Source organism: Palaemon carinicauda, chromosome 25, assembly GCF_036898095.1.
Source record: "Palaemon carinicauda isolate YSFRI2023 chromosome 25, ASM3689809v2, whole genome shotgun sequence".
Classification (NCBI taxonomy): Eukaryota; Metazoa; Arthropoda; class Malacostraca; order Decapoda; family Palaemonidae; genus Palaemon; species Palaemon carinicauda.
In genome coordinates, this window is record NC_090749.1 from 49,105 (window position 1) to 67,496 (window position 18,392).

Below are 18,392 nucleotides of genomic sequence, written 5' to 3' on the forward strand. Positions count from 1 at the left end.
TATAGAAAAAATTACGCTCTCTTCGAAAATGACACTCGTTCCCGTCGCAAATGAATAGTTTCAGAAATACATATACATCTATATCCACCGATAATGGGGGACCCCCAGTGGGAACTCGGGGTTTTGGGAGGGGAAAACATACTGGGGAATCGATATATAAATGTAAAACAAACCTTTTCTCCTCTATACACTACCTTCTTGAAATTATAATAACCGGAGGAAAATACAAAACAGTATATCTGGATAAACTTTGGAGGCGCCGTTGCAAAGATTGTGTCATGAAAAAATACAGTAACCAGTGGTGCCAACGTCCGATGTAGATCAAATGTTATTTTGTGACCTGTCATACTACTAGGCTAGGTTAGGTGGGTTTGTTAGGTTCTGTGCCCTTTTTGTACTTTTTATATATTGAGTAAAACTTATATGGAGAAATTATTTAAAATACGTATGGAAATATCTATCATTACTGTCGTTAGTAATGTCAGCGTGCCGTTGGTAACACTGTGTATTATTGGTAACATTGCTAATGTTATCGTTCGCAGTACATTCGTAAGAGAAGTGACACTGTGCAACTAATTGGATGATCTGTTTGTTTCCGATTGAAATTAACATAAAATTCGGTTAATTCACGTTATTTACAATAGGAAAACATATATTTTCTGTTCGAAATCTCACCCTGTAATACAATACAAAATTACCGAAAAGGTAGTTGGTATCCTAGGTTACATTGCCCTGTAATACACTACAATGAAACCTAGGTTTTACTATGACTAGCTTACAAAATCAGACTTTCTTAACATTGAATTAAATTTAGAAACTAAGTAACATTATCATGACAAAAGCCATAGGGCCTAATGTGGACTTACCTGGCTGCTCAAGTCTGGAGGCTACGTCCTATTTAGTTTAGCTTGTCAAGCTTAAATATCCTTTTTCAGACAGTACCTAGTCTGAAATTATTGATTATCTTGTAAATAAAAACACAACACAAAAGACAGCTTAAATTCATCGCACACTTAATAAAAACATGACTTTGTAAACGTTCAAGGAAGAATTTTACAAATTACAAACGTTCAGGTTCTGGGGTGAGGCATAGCCTTTACAACGGCGCCTCTAACATTTATCTTCTTGTACTGTTTTGTCTTTTCTTCCACATTAGATTTAAAACTTCTTTTTTCTTTTCTATATTTGTTTCACTAAATAAAAATAATCCTACTATTTTCTTTAGGGCTTCGTCGTATGGTTGTTGTAGCTCAATTACTCCATTCCTTTCTTTTCTATATTCCTGGCAAAATAAAAAAAAAATGTATCAAATCCTCCTCCTCATTTTCACAAAAATTACAGTTTACATTCCCTCCATTGTGTCTATTTATGATATTTAGTTTTAACGTATTAGTTCTTGCTCTAAAACATATCACTGAAGCACATGTATTGTCATAAATTAACTCTTCTTTAATTTCTTTCTTCCACGTTCTATATATTTCTAAGCTCACTTTACTTTCTATTTCTTCTTTCCACTTTTCAGTATCCCACTTTCTGGTTTCCGTTTTTATTTCTGCCTTGTTCATTCTTCTTATTTGTCTTATGCCTAAACTTAATTCTTCCAAATACTTTGCAGGTTGTTTCCACCATCTTCCTTCTTTTTCTTGAATATCCTGGATAATTATTTTCAGTATTTCCTTCTTTCTATTCAGGGTACGATTTAAGTACTGCAGCTTCCCATCCATCACCCTTGCTTTCATAGAAGATGCACCTATCTCCCCTCTTAGAGTAGTATTAGATGTGCTTTTTGTGGCACCTAAAATCTTCCTGTATACCCCATTCTCTATTCTTTGTAGTTTCTCTATTTCAGTTTCTGTTAGATTTATAACACTTGTTCCATACAAAATAGATGGTAAAGCAATACTTTTCCAGAACGTTTTTCCTATCATTACTTTATTGCAACTTTTCTCTATAACTGAATATGTTAAATTAGCTAATTTTTGTGCCTTTTCTATCATTACCCTTTTCTGAGTTTTAAATATATTCCTACTATTGTCTAGCTTTATTCCTAAGTATGTCAAACTTTCTACTACTTTGATTCCCTCTATGTTATCTGGCTTTTCTTTCATATTGTAAATCATAAAATTACTCTTTTCTTTATTAATTTCTAACCCACGTTTTTTACGTGTCTACTAATATCTGGATGTTACGCTTTGCATTATGTATATCCTGTGCAATTATTAAGGCATCATCTGCAAAAAATAATGATTCTATCTCTATTAATTGATTTATGAAACCGTTTCCTTCCTCTTCTATTTTCTTCATAACAATATACGTAATCAATTTAAAAAGTGAAGTTGATCCTGTGCAACCTTGTTTAATTCCACTCGTAACCTCCATTTCTTGTTCTATACCTTCTCCTAAGTCAATGGCCGTAGTATCTCCTTGATAAATATTTGCAATTGCACTTATGATTTTGGTGTCAATTTTGTATTCTTTTAAAACTTCTATTAATACCTCCCTTTTTACAGAGTCAAATGCTTTACTAGAGTCTATCGCAGTTACTATTAGGGGTTTCTTGTTACTATAGCTCTCTTCCACACAATACTGTAATATAAAGATATTGTCCTCTATCCTGCCTCCACCTGTAAATCCTGCTTGACATTCATTGTCTTCTTCATTCATTCTTATGTGGTCTTCTGTTTCCTCTTTCACCATCATCATGAATATCTTAGAAGAAATATTTAATAGAGCTATGGGTCTTAGGCCTTTTGCCATTGGCCTTCTTTTTCCGATCTTCCTGGCTTCATTTTTTTATATTGTATCTCATTTTACCGTTTTTATTTTACTTATAGCCATATTAATACGAAAAATATATGTATTCTATTATATTTTATATCTTTTGTATGATAATTAGCATTATAATAGTATATATTATCTAACATATACTTTTTGTATAAAAGGAGATATAGGTGACACTACAATAATTCGTACTCATTCATGTGGTACCTTTTTGTTCAATCTTGAGAATGATGGACGTAATATATTATTATTATTATTATTATTATTATTATTATTATTATTATTATTATTATTATTATTATTAATAGCTAAGCTACAACCCTAGTTGGAAAAGCAAGATGCTATAAGCCCAAGGGCTCCTACAAAAAAAAAAAAGAAAAAAAAATAACTTAGTGAGGAAAGGAAATAAGGAAATAAATAAACTATATAGGACGTAATACACAATTGAAATACACATCTACAAATTTGTGTATTACATTAATGGATTAATTCCAAAGGTTTCTACGATGAAAATAGTAAATGAATTCTTTGAAATAAGCTTACATAGGCCACCCCCAACTCTCTGATATTGGCCTCATAAACCAAGCTAGGACCAGGGAGGGCCAGGCAGTGGCTGCTGGTGACTCAACAGATAGATCTGTAGGCTCCCCCAAACCAACCAACCCCCCACCTTAGCTCACAAGGACGGTAAGGTTGCAGACACTAATGGCACTAACGAGTCTGAGCGGGACTCGAACCCCCGACCGGCAAACACCACGCAGAGACGTTACCAATCAGGCCACAGCAACCTAGTTCTCTATGAATGGCTAAATTAAAAAGGTATATAAGAACAGAGGTTTTAAGGCTTCCCATGAGGCAGAAAATGTATTTTATGGCTTCCATTATTACAAAAGATTTAAAATATTTAAATTCATAAACTATGAGGTAAGACCTCCGCCATTGCAACCATTTTGAATTTTTAAAAGTTCCATCGATTCAACTGCCAGATGAGGAAGAATATTCCAGGACCTGGTTAAAACTGGAATTAAACTAATGGTGATTAGCTATAATTAGTGCTCTCTCTCTCTCTCTCTCTCTCTCTCTCTCTCTCTCTCTCTCTCTCTCTCTCTCTCTCTCTCTCTCTCTCTCTCTCTATCTGCTCAAATGTCTGACACCAATGGATGCAATAAATTGATTAAAATAAAAATTTCTCCTCTCTCTCTCTCTCTCTCTCTCTCTCTCTCTCTCTCTCTCTCTCTCTCTCTCTCTCTCCCCTCTCTCTCTCTCTCTCTCTCTCTCTCTCTCTGTCTCCCTCTCTCCTCCTCTCTCTCTCTCTCTCTCTCTCTCTCTCTCTCTCTCTCTCTCTCTCTCTCTCTCTCTCTCTCTCTAGTTATGCAGTTAATTCTAATAATCATGCCTTCTCCATCATGAGGCTCAACACTAGGCCTACACAATAATTTATAAGTTTTATTCCACCTGCGACCAGATTATGGAATGATCTTGCAAATCTGGCAGTTGAATTGGTGGAAATTCAAAAGTTCAAACTTATATCTTATGAACCAAACAATTATTATTATTATTATTATTATTATTATTATTATTATTATTATTATTATTATTATTATTAGATAAGCTAAAACCCTAGTTGGAAAAGCAGGATGCTATAAGCACAAGGGCTCCAACAGGGAAAAGTAGCCCAGTGAGGAAAGGAAACAAGGAAAAATAAAATATATTATATCTGATAATGAAGAAGACGTAAGAAACTTAATCCTGATTGGTCCGGGACTAAAGTTACTCTCCACCAATCAGAAATAAGATAGAAGAGTTTCAGTAGGCGATGGGTGCTAGCAGTGCACCTTGTGAAGTGCACCGTGGGCAATTCCTTACGGACTCTGCATTATCCCCTATGACTATAGTTGCACCTCCTTTTTTGCTTTCTAATTTCCCTATGTTCCCACTATATGGGGAAAAATTCGTGAATTAAATATAATAAATATAATGTAAAATCAATAATAGAGACATATTTTATAAAACATTGTATTAGAAATTATGAATTTTAGATATATCAAAATAGATAACCGATTTTTTGTAAGATCATAAAAATTTCAATATATTTGTTAAAAACTTAATATTAGATATGAACTATAATAGGTCTAGAAATTAGTAAAACGTTTATGATAAAATATTTGAAATCAATGATTAGATAAAGATATTTTTGATAAATATTTATAACTTATTTACATTTAAAATATATTCAGTTTATTTGAGAAATAAAAATAATCGTAATGGTTTAATTCTACGTCACTGATAAGGCCAAATGCCAACAAATTCTGTCAGGTGGTAAATTCGAGTTTATATTTCTAAGCTTTTGGTTATGTATAATTGTTTTTTTTAATAAATATATAGATAATTTTATTATAAATAACATTTATTTATACCCATAAACCACTTAAATGCCTTAGAATAACTTATAAAAGGAATAAAGTAGAGAAAACAGTTGCTTCACAGGATGCGCAAGAATTTGATAAATATTTTTTTTACGGTTATGGCAATATATAATTACTTTTATAAATGAATAAATATATTATTTGTTAATAATATAATTTAAGTAAAGCACTTATATGCCTTAAACTTACTTATAAAAGCAAAAATCTAAATAAGAATATCAGAGTGTGCACGAAAACCCACAAGAAAAGCTGATGACGTCACATGTAAACAAACATGGCTCACCTTTTCCAAGTTGATCGAGTTCGCCTTCTCTGTTCTTGCGGCCTTCCGAGGCCCATTACTTCAATTTACTTTTGCAGGCATTGTCTTAAACTGCGATGTGGGAACTGCGTGTCACACGAGGTGAGAATTTACCGAAGAAATTATATTTTAAGGCTATTTTAAGGTTGTCCTATGTAGTTTTCTGCTACGCCGATCTGTCTTATGACTCTTGGTTAGATTGACCCGGTATCGTAAGAATAGTAATTATAAGGGTAATTATTATTAACCTGTGGTAGTTACCTTGAGGGTTATTACATTAGTTGATGGTTTTGGTGGTAAACTTTAATTAAACACTGTCATTGGTAGTAGGTTAGTGTATATATATATATATATATATATATATATATATATATATATATATATGTATATATGTGTGTGTGTGTATGGCAAGGCATTTCCGCCTACAGTAACCATTATATCGTAACATTATCATTTACCAATATATATAAAAATGTTAATTTTGTTATTCTCCTTTACGAAATGTTAGGCTTAAGTGTGTAGTCGGATTCTAATTGCTGAAAGCATCTTAATGATGTATATATTACTCTAGGGGTAGTTTGTAGAATGACGGGAACATCCTCGGGGTGTATATATGACAGCGGCTACCTGTATGTATAATTACGGCTAACTTAGAATATGGCAATGGAAGGGGGGGTCGCATGGGGGCGTTAACCCCCTGTTAGGTAAATAGGTAAGGACACGGCTTGTAGGTTAGGTTGGCGGGGAAAGTTTAGGTTAGTTGATGTCCATTTGTAATCCCAATAGAAGGAACTGTCCACTGATATACAAATGGTTTGTGGTTTGTAGAATGTCAAGAGTATCTGCTAACTTGTTTTTTAAGATAACTTTGTGGGTTGTAGAGCAGCGTAAGCTCTATTTGACACTGTTGGTAGTAATATACAGTATATATATATATATATATATATATATATATATATATGTATATGTATATATATATAATATATATATATATATATATATAGATATGTAATATAGATATATTAGTGTGTTAGTCAAAACTGCTGTCGTTAAAATTTCTTATTAATGACTAGTTATGATGCATTTGGTCAATATTTACTGTACTATGAACAATGCATATATAAATGCTTGAAGGAATTAATTATTTTTAAAATTGTAAAAGTTATGACTAGAATATCAAGTGTTAAAAGGGAAACAAACTTAACCCAACTTAGGAGCCGTATCCGTACCTGCTTGCAACACCAAGGGATCATCTTTGTCTTAGTCTGATGTATCCTTAGTTTACCTGAAGACTTAAGTTACAATCTTATGTCTGCTTCCCAACCAGCTAGACTGATGAAACAAACTTTTCTCTGATTTATTTCCCAATTTTGCTCATATATAAATCTTGAAAAATAATTATTTGGGGTCTTTGTATAATGACGGACAGGACTTCCCTCGTTCATAGAACACCTCCTAACCTATAAACCGTGTCCTTACCCATTTACCTAATTGCCTGTGCCCTCTCCTTAGACTGGCGTATTCTTAGCGATACGGTTTTATATAAGGCAGTTAAGTGGTATGGCCGTCATCATACATCGCAAGTATGTTTGACGATTAACTACGTCGAAACTGTTCAAAATAACTATAAGTACTTATTATTTCCTTCAAAAGGAAAATAGCCACTTGTTTTGGGATGATATTTATAAGCACATCTGGTTTAAATGATTATAAAAAAATTGAAAAGGCTGTTGTTGTCCAGGGATGAGTTAGTATTAAGTGTTGGAGCTTCTATTGTAGTTGTGGAGGGGTGAGCTTGGGCAAGAGAAGATCACATGACAGTTAGAACAACTCTTGATATGAGACTGGAAGTGGTTAAAAGTACTAATAATGCAGAAAATGATAAATCAAAGATTGAAAGAAGCGCCACTTGTCTGGAATTTTCTGAACTGTTCTCAGGAGATGCTTATGTCAAAACAGCAGGATTGAAAGATTTTTTTTTTTTTCAATGAAATTATATGCAGTACAGTAAACCCTCGGCTATCATCAGTGTTATATATTAAACTCCCTTCCCTGTGATAGCTGAAAAACTGCATAGTAAAAACTGAAATTTACTGTATATTTATTTTGCATTACTTTTATAATTTTTCATTATTTTATCTATAAGTTAAAGGTTTTATAAATTCCAAAAGGACTATGAACAAAAATAATCATATGAAAAATACTGTATACCTGTGCTGAAAAGTTTATCTGCCCTGAGAAACTCATGATATAGAGAGGAAGCCGCCGTATATATTTACATATATAGTTATAAATCTGCAATACAGTATGGCAAGGGATTGCTGTATCTTTGTTATGGTTTTCAAACAAGCTCTTTAGTAAAGTTAAATCACTTTAATTATATTGTATTATAGTAAAGTAAAACCACTAATCCTTGTTGAGGTGACTTTAGGCCCACTCAAACGTCCTTCTGGTAATTACATTGATCTAGGTTAGATTACAAGGGTACCTTATGCTAGGAACTCCCTCTCTGATATAGCAGAATAGGATTTAGGTTCCCTTTAAGCCTCTGGTAATCCTGGCTGTGACAAAAGAGTTGCCAGACTCGGGACTTTAGCCGGGGAACAATGATGTCACTTGTCAACCCACTTAACGTCGATGTTTCGTGTCATTAATAAAAATTGTTTGAAAATAGAAAAAACTGAAGATTGCAATAGAGCTGAATATGTCTTCTATATATCACTTATGGTAACATGGACAAATGTTTAATTAGTTAATAGTCTTTGATGTAGTATGTTGGATAATTTTGGACTTTCAGATACAGTAATTATCTTACAAAATTCTGTTTCAGGTTAATTTCCGTTTGATATGTGTAGTTTCAGAGATAGAGAATCCCCTTGGAGTAGAGTAAGACCCTGGGATTGTTTGGCGAGAGAAAACGGTATACGTAAAATACAGAGAAGCGTCAGCCTTTAGCAGCGCACACCTAACCTAACTTGGGGCATACCAGGTGCTCTTCACTTAACACAGGGGGAACTTCATCATTCTTTGACCCCATTTTCCTAATTTCACTTAATATTTAATTTTGAGAACCTTACATTAACAACTTGCGTAGTTAGGTGTGTGACTCCTGTATTATTCAGAACAAGACGTTGTCGATCTATATCTTCCTGGCTTAAACTTTAGAATAATTTTACTGATTTTGTGTTAATTTGGAATTTTCAATATTAAACTTACCCGATAATCATGTAGCTGTCAACTCCGTTGCCCGACAGAATTCTATGGAGGGATACGCCAGCTATCACAATACTAGAAGGGGGTGTATTTACCAGCGCCACCTGTGGCCAGGTACTCAAGTACTTCTTGTTGACACCTCCTCAATTATTCCTCTGTCGTGCTTCCGGCAAGACGTTCTGGGATACGCTTATGTTCTTGGAGTATTTTCACGACTTTGGTGAAGTATTTCTCTTTGATTTCGGCTGTCGCTTTACTGGAAAACTTCTATATTAGCTTAGTTAGCTTTTGGAATTAATTTGATTAATTTTGGTGACGAGAGAGTATGAACTCTCGTTCACCTTTCAATGGCCGACCCTTCCCTTAGACGGAAGTGTTGGTGTCTAAGAGAGTATAGACTCTCTTTCTTAATTTTGCTTAACAAAAGTTATAGATTTATTTTATATCTCTCCGCCTCTTATAGGCCTCTTCGATTAACTTCCTTTTATTATAAACTCATTAAAATTAATTTTTATATTTGTTTATATTCGACCTTCCTAATAGTAGGCGGTCTTTTACCGAAGTTAATAAACTTTGAGCCCGTCATTTCGGTTTTACCTGTTAACATATTATGCTATTTCCGCCACAGAGTTTGAAAGATTTTCTTTGACAGTCTCGTACTGTTTTCAAAGCTGAACTAACGTTTTGTTTTGTCTCTGCAGTTGTTGACGTTCAGAACGTTCAACTTGCACTCTATCGTTACGATAGAGAAAGAATGTTCACGGTTTCACGTTGCAGTAAGAGTAACCGTGTCTAGCGTTTTGTTCATTCTTTCTTAACTTAATGGTTTTGATCCTAATAAAGGAACTTTTCAGTTTTTTTCCTTTAACAATAATATGTTTTAACGATATATATGATTGGGCTCTTCTCTCAGGTTCTAAGTCAAGAGAGAGAGAGAGAGAGAGAGATAGAGACGGAGGGAGAAAGAGGATAAACGTTTCATTCAAGCCTGCCAGGCGTACGAGTAACGTCGTTATCGTTTTTTTTTTTGCTCTTCTCCCTAGTCTCTTTAGGGGAAGAAACTAAACGTTTCTAGAGTGATCTAGTGTTTAGTCTCTTTCCAACCACTGATTTATCTTTCTTTAGATTTTTCTGTTACATTGTAATTCTGTTTTCGCAATTACTAACTTTGAGAAAGGATAGAATTGCGTATTTCAGGTACAAACCACTTAAAGTTTCGAGTTCAGTGAAATAAGTGCAAACAGAAATCAAAGTGATAAGTGATTAGTGCGTGAGGGTACTTTTGTGCGCGCCAGTCGTCCTCCCAGTCCGGGACCTCTTGCAAGCTCCCAAGCCCAGGGGAGAAGCAATGTCGAAGGGCATAAGGGTTCAGCAGGCCTTGATCGGCGCACAGAAGTATTCTCGGTGGTTGTGGGCGTGTCTTACCGAGACCGTCACTCCCACCCGCAGACGATTGAGCCCTTATTTTGCTCGTCTGCAGAAGAGATTAGGGGAGAAAATAAAGGCAGAGTAACGCTGGTCTCAGGTCTCAAGACTTCTTAAACGTTAAGTCCAGACCTATGCCAGACGTACGAAGTTAAAGTTCACAACCCGAATGCAGTCATTGGGTTAGCTCTGACTCTCCTCAGTCATCAGTTGATTACACTCCGACTAAGAGGAGTAAGGTTCTGCCACAACAGATCTCTGCTGTTAAGGCTTTACCTCAGCAGAACTTAGTGTCTGCCGACCCCAAGTTAACTCTACTGCAGTCCATACAGTCACAACTTTCGGTCTTGATGCGTGAGTGTCGGGCTGAGAGTGTTGCACCGCCTGCACTCCCTCCACCTGTTCTCGCTGCACCTGTGCTCTCCCAGCCTGCACCTGCTCCGCCTGTGCTCGCCCAGCCTGCACCTGCTCCGCCTGGTCGCAGCACCATCTGCCAGGCGTACGATGTTGTGAACTCTACTACAGTCCATGCAAGCACAGCTTTCGGACTTGATGAGTGAGTGTCGGGCTGAGAGTGTTGCTCCTCCGCCTCCGTCTACACTCCCTCCTCCTACACTCGCTCCGCCTGATCACAGTACCATCTGCCAGGCGTACGATGTTGTGGACTCTACTACAGTCCATGCAAGCACAGCTTTCGGACTTGATGAGTGAGTGTCGGGCTGAGAGTGTTGCTCCTCCGCCTCCGCCTACACTCCCTCCTCCTACACTCGCTCCGCCTGATCACAGTACCATCTGCCAGGCGTATGATGTTGTGGTCTCTACTACAGTCCATGCAAGCACAGCTTTCGGACTTGATGCGTGAGTGTCGGGCTGAGAGTGTTGCACCTCCTGCACTCCCTCCACCTGTTCTCGCTGCACCTGTGCTCGCCCAGCCTGCACCTGCTCCGCCTGTGCTCGCCCAGCCTGCACCTGCTCCGCCTGGTCGCAGCACCATCTGCCAGGCGTACGATGTTGAACCACTTTCGGAGTTTGCTGTTCACAGTGTTGTTCAGCCTCAGCCTTCTTTAAGGCAACCCTTGCTTTGGGATCAGGAGAGTTACACTCTTCCTCCTCCTCCCCTTGCTGCTCCACCAGTGGTGCAACTCTCGGTTGGGGTACAACAACCTCTCCCCTCCGTGAGTCTGTCTGCTCAACCAGCGCTGCTCCGAGTTCAACCCTCATCTAGGCAAGCTCATCTACACCATGCACTTGCGCCTCAGGAGCCTCAGCTTGCTAGAACTTTACCTTGTTCTGCGCAGCCTCAACCTTCTCATGCTCCACTCATCTCTCAGGAACAGGAACGGACTACTCCGCCTCCGTCCTCCGCTCAGCTGGTGCAATCCTTGGGTGCAACTCTTGCTAGGAGTCAACCTCCTTCACCCTTGCACCTGCCTTCTGCTCCGTCTGTTGTTCAGCCTATGCAGTCTGAACCTCAGGTTTTCCCTCAAGTTGAGGAAACCTCTGTTGTTGTTCCAGCTCGTTCTGACTCTGCTGTTCAGCATACCATGGTTTAAACCCATGCAAGCATGCATAAAGCACTCTAGCACTGGTCATGGAATTTCTGAGAAATGTTAAACGCCATGCACACGCTCTGCTTTCCTTTCAGCAGGCTCTGCTTACAGCAGGCTCTACTTCCTACATGCTCAGCATTCAGCATGCTCTGCATTCAGCATGCTCTGCATACAACATGCTCTGCATACAGCATGCTCTGCATTCAGCATGCTCTGCATACAACATGCTCTACATACAGCATGCTCTGCATACAGCATACTCTGCATACATCATGCTCTGCATACCTTACCGCATGCTTCTCAACATCTTGGGTTGTTGCCAACTCACTAGACTGTCAAGCAGTTTCATAACGTTGCCTTCTAGTCTGCTGCTTTGCACCAGTGAACCCTCACTCAGAGAACTTAGCTTTTCTAGGATAAGGTCCCTGTAGATGAGAAAGTTCTTTTCTCCCTCCTTCTGATATTCCCTTGAGGACTCTGTCATTTGGAGGGAGCCTTTAGCTGCATAACCTCTTATGGACTTTTATTTAAGCATAACATGCTTACAGGGAAGGTAATGGTTACACTTCAGCCGCTAATCCCGTCTGTTACCACACCTGCTCCCATAGGCCTTGAGCTGTGTTGCATGACATGCAGTCCAAGCTTAGTCCTTGTTAGAGGATTTTTTGTTTACGGAGTCAATGTGTCACGGGGAAGACGTTCAACAACCAACAGAAGGGACTTGTTGTGACGCAGTGGGCAACCTCAGCAACCCGTTAAGGAGTTGTCTGTACGACCCAGACAGTCTAGACAGATTCGGGTTGTCACTGTACTTCCTCGCTTGCCCATGATTGACAGTTTACAGACTGTGCAGCAGTATCATGATCTTGTGTCCGGCTCCGTCAGACGACTGGCTTTTAAGAGCTCCCTCAAGTCGTCGCTGTCTGGAGATTTTCAAATGGGCTATGGATCTGACCAAGGAACTGGGCCTCCTGGTCAATTTTGAGGAGTCTCAGCTCGTTCCATCCCAGACCATTGTCTCCTTGGGTATGGATCTTCAGAGTCGAGCTTTTCGGACTTGTCCGTCGGCCCCAAGGATCTTCCAAGCCCTAGAATGCATCCAGAGCATGCTGAGAAGGAACCGATGCTTAGTCAGGCAGTGGATGAGTCTAACAGGGACACTTTCATCGCTGGCCCTGTTCATCGAGTTAGGGAGACTCCACCTCCGCCCCCTTCAGTATCATCTAGCTGCTCACTGGATAAAGGACATGACGCTAGAGACGGGCTCAGTTCCTGTTTCCGAAGAGATGAGGTCTACTCTAACGTGGTGGAAGAACAGCATTCTTCTCAAGGAAGGTCTACCATTGGCTGTTCAGTCCTCCGACCACCGTCTCTTCTCGGACGCATCGGACACGGGCTGGGGTGCGACACTGGACGGACAGGAATGCTCGGGAACATGGAATCAGGAGCAAAGGACACTTCACATCTATTGCAAGGAGTTGTTGGCAGTTCATTTGGCCTTGATAAACTTCAAGTCCCTCCAGCTTAACAAGGTGGTGGAGGTGAACTCCGACTACACCACAGCCTTGGCTTACATCTCCAAGCAGGGAGGGACTCATTCGAGGAAGTTGTTCGAGATCGCAAGGGACCTCCTCATTTGGTCAAAAGATCGAAAGCTCACGCTGGTAACGAGGCTCATTCAGGGCGATATGAATGTCATGGCAGATCGCCTCAGCCGGAAGGGTCAGGTCTTCCCCACAGAGTGGACCCTTCACAAGAATGTTTGCAGCAGACTTTGGGCCCTGTGGGGTCAGCCAACCATAGATCTATTCGCTACCTCGATGACCAAGAGGCTCCTCTTGTATTGTTCTCCGATTCCAGACCCAGCAGCAGTTCGCGTGGATGCCTTTCTGCTGGATTGGTCCCATCTCAACCTGTATGCATTCCCGCCGTTCAAGATTGTCAACAGGGTACTTCAGAAGTTCGCCTCTCACAAAGGGACACGGCTGACGTTGGTTGCTCCCCTCTGGCCCGCGAGAGAATGGTTCACTGAGGTACTGCAATGGCTGGTCGACGTTCCCAGGACTCTTCCTCCTAGAGTGGACCTTCTGCGTCAACCTCACGTAAAGAAGGTACACCCAACCTCCACGCTCTTCGTCTGGCTGCCTTCAGACTATCGAAAGACTCTCAAGAGCTAGAGGCTTTTCGAAGGAGGCAGCCAGAGCGATTGCCAGAGCAAGGGCGACATCCACTCTCAGAGTCTATCAGTCTTTATGGGAAGTCTTCCGAAGCTGGTGCAAGGCCAATGCAGTTTTCCTCAACCAGTACCAATGTAACCCAGATTGCTGACTTCCTGTTACATCTAAGGAACGTAAGCTCCCTATCAGCTCCTACGATCAAGGGTTACAGAAGTTTGTTGGCAGCGGTTTTCCGCCACAGAGGCTTGGATCTTTCCTCCAACAAAGATCTACAGGACCTCCTTAGGTCTTTTGAGACCTCAAAGGAACGTCGGTTGTCCACTCCAGGCTGGAATCTAGACGTGGTCCTAAGGTTCCTAATGTCATCAGGATTTGAACCGCTCCAATCAGCCTCTTTTAAGGACCTCACATTAAAAAACTCTTTTCCTCGTGTGCTTAGCAACAGGTAAAAGAGTAAGTGAGATCCACGCCTTCAGCAGGAACATAGGTTTCACATCTGAAACGGCTACATGTTCCTTACAGCTCGGTTTTTTGGCTAAAAACGAGCTTCCTTCCCGTCCTTGGCCTAAGTCGTTCGAGATCCCAAGCCTGTCCAACATGGTGGGGAACGAACTGGAGAGAGTACTTTGCCCAGTTAGAGCTCTTAAGTACTATCTAAAGGTCAAAACCATTACGAGGACAATCAGAAGCCTTATGGTGTGCTATCAAGAAGCCTTCTCTACCAATGTCTAAGAACTCAGTTTCTTACTACATCAGGCTTCTGATTAGAGAAGCAAATTCTCATCTGAAGGAAGAAGACCTTGCTTTGCTGAAGGTAAGGACACATGAAGTGAGAGCTGTGGCTACTTCAGTGGACTTCAAACAGAACCGTTCTCTGCAGAGTGTTATGGATGCAACCTATTGGAGAAACAAGTCAGTGTTCGCATCATTCTATCTCAAAGATGTCCAGTCTCTTTACGAGTACTGCTACACCCTGGGTCTATTCGTAGCAACGAATGCAGTAGTAGGCGAGGGCTCAGCCACTACATTCCCATAATCCCATAACTTTTTAACCTTTCTCTTGAATACTTTTTATGGGTTGTACGGTCGGCTAAGAAGCCTTCCACATCCTTGTTGATTTGGCGGGTGGTCAATTCTTTCTTGAGAAGCGCCAAGGTTAAAGGTTGTGATGAGGTCCTTTAGTATGGGTTGCAGCCCTGTATACTTTAGCACCTTTGAGTTGATTCAGCCTCCCAAGAGGAACGCTGCGCTCAGTAAGGAAGACGATCTTATTAAAGGCAGAGTAACGGTTCAAGTCGACTTCCTTACCAGGTACTTATTATTTCATTGTTATTGTGGATAACTGATTATATGAAATATGGGATACTTAGCTATCCTTTAATCTTGTACACTGGTTTTCACCCACCCCCCTGGGTGTGAATCAGCTACATGATTATCGGGTAAGTTTAATATTGAAAAATGTTATTTTTATTAATAAAATAAATTTTTGAATATACTTACCCGATAATCATGATTTAATCGACCCTCCCTTCCTCCCCATAGAGAACCAGTGGACCGAGGAATAATTGAGGAGGTGTCAACAAGAAGTACTTGAGTACCTGGCCACAGGTGGCGCTGGTAAATACACCCCCTTCTAGTATTGTGATAGCTGGCGTATCCCTCCATAGAATTCTGTCGGGCAACGGAGTTGACAGCTACATGATTATCGGGTAAGTATATTCAAAAATTTATTTTATTAATAAAAATAACATTTTTTATGACTGAAAAACTTTTCGCTTTACCCAAAGATTTTTCCTACACGGCTAAAAACCCTCGTCCTTTAATAGTTCTTCTGTTTTCAGCGTGGCTGAGACTCGTCTGTTAAAATTATAACGAGTTGTTGGTAATTACTGGCAGGTGGGGGGGGGAAGCCTTTACATCCTCCAGCATTCTTTGAATGGTCACTTTGTTTTCAGTCTGTGTAGTAAAGGTTTACAGCACCCTACTGACTATTTTTTATTAAATGTTTTGCAGCTTTCCCAATAACTGTAGTTGATTGACGGTTTCTGTGGACTTGGTGTACATGTACACTTTTTGTTCCAGTTTAACATCATGCCTGTTGCTTTTTATTCCCTCTTAAGTGTGGACTGGGGACGACGATGTAAATCGTAACTAAGAGGTGAAACATTGTCTTTTCGCAATGAGAGCGGACCCACGATTTCATCGGGCATTGCCATGTGGAAGAAGAAATGGATCTGCCCTTCTTTTCTCCATGTTACATAATTGATTAGTCTTTAAAGACTAATCTGTAGGCATTACATATACTTGACTCACCACTTCAATCATGGTGGGAGAGACAGTTTCCCCATCGTTTTGCCATGCGCTCTTGTGCTCCCATGGCAGTGCCACTTAGCCTGTTTGTGGTCGTACTTTCTTATAGGAGTGCCACTTCACCTGTTGGGTATTGGGAACACCTAAGGAAGCTATAGTATTCAAATTGACCGTTGTGCTTTAGATGTTGAGAATTCACTTGACTGCAGATTCTTATGCACGTGCATTTACCCATTCACACAGTGTCCTATGAGAGCTGATTCTCCAGACACTCGTGTAACACTGATAGCACTCTTAGCACACCTTCATCTGATCTTAATGTTACACCTACTGTTCACGCACACAACATATTTAGCGGGATTTCTTTTGAACTGGAAAGAGCTCCTTTAGATGAGCGCCTGCTTGTTAGCGCTCGTTCAATTCTTCTCGCCCTCTCATGTGTATTCGCTTTCGCCTTTTCATACGCAGTCTTGGGGGTGTGAACATTCTGTTGTTTGGGCTACCATGTTGGAATGCATTAGCTAATTAGTGTACGTGACCAAGAAGAATGGCACGCACTTAGGACACGCCTAACTTTCCACTTAGAGTAAACTGATGTGCTGTACCAAGAAAAATGGTATGTACCGGGAACACAAGTTCTTTTATGTACTGTAGTTCTTTTGATTACTGTAATCTGTTCTGTACCAGACCAACATTTGCATCCAGGAAACTATTCGAGCGACACCCCTTAGATGATGCCCAACGAGTAGTGAGCAAGACGTTCTCGTCTTGTAGTTATAGTCGACCAATTCTACTGAGACCATTCAGTGGCTATAGCACATTGAAAAATCCACTTCTTGTCTGTACAGCAAGGTTAGGTATTTACTGTACTTAGATTAACTCACTTAGAATAAATATTGCTGGCTTTCCCAATCTGCTTATGCTTCAGGGAAGGGAATATTCAGGGCACAATGCATCTCTCACATACTATACTTTTATTCAATGTTATGCTGATGTTGCAAATGCATTTCTAAGAGCATATGGCTGTCTGGCGCTCCTGGGACGATTTTCGGTATGAAATTATCACCCTTCAGATCCTTATTGCAACAAGGGACCTTTCCACTCATCCTCGGTTTTAATTTGAAGCAGGTAACTTCTCTTGACAGCTCTGCATGTGCTTATGGTCATCTAACGCCACAGTGCTTTCATACTTCCCCTCTGGAGAGGAATTTGCGACCTTTCATGCTCTTCCAGGAATCAAGCACTCCTACGGGCGGTGGAGAGAAATGGCACCACCCTTTTGCCCACTTCCTGAATGAATGACAGGGAAAAAAAGGGGAACACATTCACTTTACCTTATTGTTATTCTTCTCCTAAAGTCTTCAGAAGTCCCATCTTAATTAGGAAGAGCAATTAGCCACAGAGACACAAGATGTCTTATCGTATTCAGACTCTTAATGACACTGACTGCTCCTCAATATGTGTTTGTGGGAGGAGCTAAACTGTAACAAAATCCTCCCTTTCCCTGGAACAAGTTACAGTAGGAAATACAGGACTTGAAAATGCTGCTGTGAGTTCTACCTTGCAAGGTTCATGGGAGACCAGACCCAAGCACTGCTGGTTAGGATGTTACCAACTGCCATTCTTCCCTTTCCCACTCCATGACTTTTCAAGGACACTTCGACGACTCCAATCCTTCAGTACGTTCCGTCAGCGGACTTATCAGGGAAGGTTTTCCTGGGTCACTCCCCTCGTACACGAGACGAGAGGTTTATATTGGGAGTGGTTCCTTCCTTAGAGATACTATAAGTTGTTGGTATTAGTCAGGACGTTTGCAGTGTCCCTTGTACTTCTCCCACACCAGGGTGATTCCTTGGACAATTTTATGATGCCAACCGCTAGAAAGCCTGAGAATTCAACATGAGTATCGAGAACGTTCCCTTCCGTGAAGATAATTGCATTACGTTCCCGCTTGGTTCGCCAGGCAAGACCTTTTGTATGGGGGACTTTTCCATCCCAGAAAACACATTCTGGTACTCATTACAGGTTCACACTTTTTTCCCGTCGGGGGATCCCTTCTGGGTGAACCCAGAAACTGGCTACAGTCAGGTTTCTCCTGTTCCTTTCGATGACTGCCCTCAGCCTGAGTCTCTTCAGCCGGCTGAGGGTATGCAAATTTGCTTCCACAGTCAGCCAAAGATCGCTCGTCACGCCCAAGAGTTCGACGCCC

At 40.2% G+C, this 18,392-nt stretch overlaps 1 protein-coding gene across 1 annotated transcript in view; it reads left to right on the plus strand.

The window, feature by feature from the left end:
• The first annotated feature begins 5,446 nt into the window (after positions 1 to 5,446).
• LOC137618628 (dynactin subunit 4-like) overlaps positions 5,447 to 18,392 on the plus strand; it is a 47,101-nt gene continuing 34,155 nt past the window's right edge. Inside the window, exon 1 of the mRNA XM_068348739.1 lies at positions 5,447 to 5,610. Within this exon, the coding sequence (XP_068204840.1) occupies positions 5,482 to 5,610 (129 nt within the window). The 5' untranslated portion in view covers positions 5,447 to 5,481. The remainder of the gene's footprint in view (positions 5,611 to 18,392) is intronic.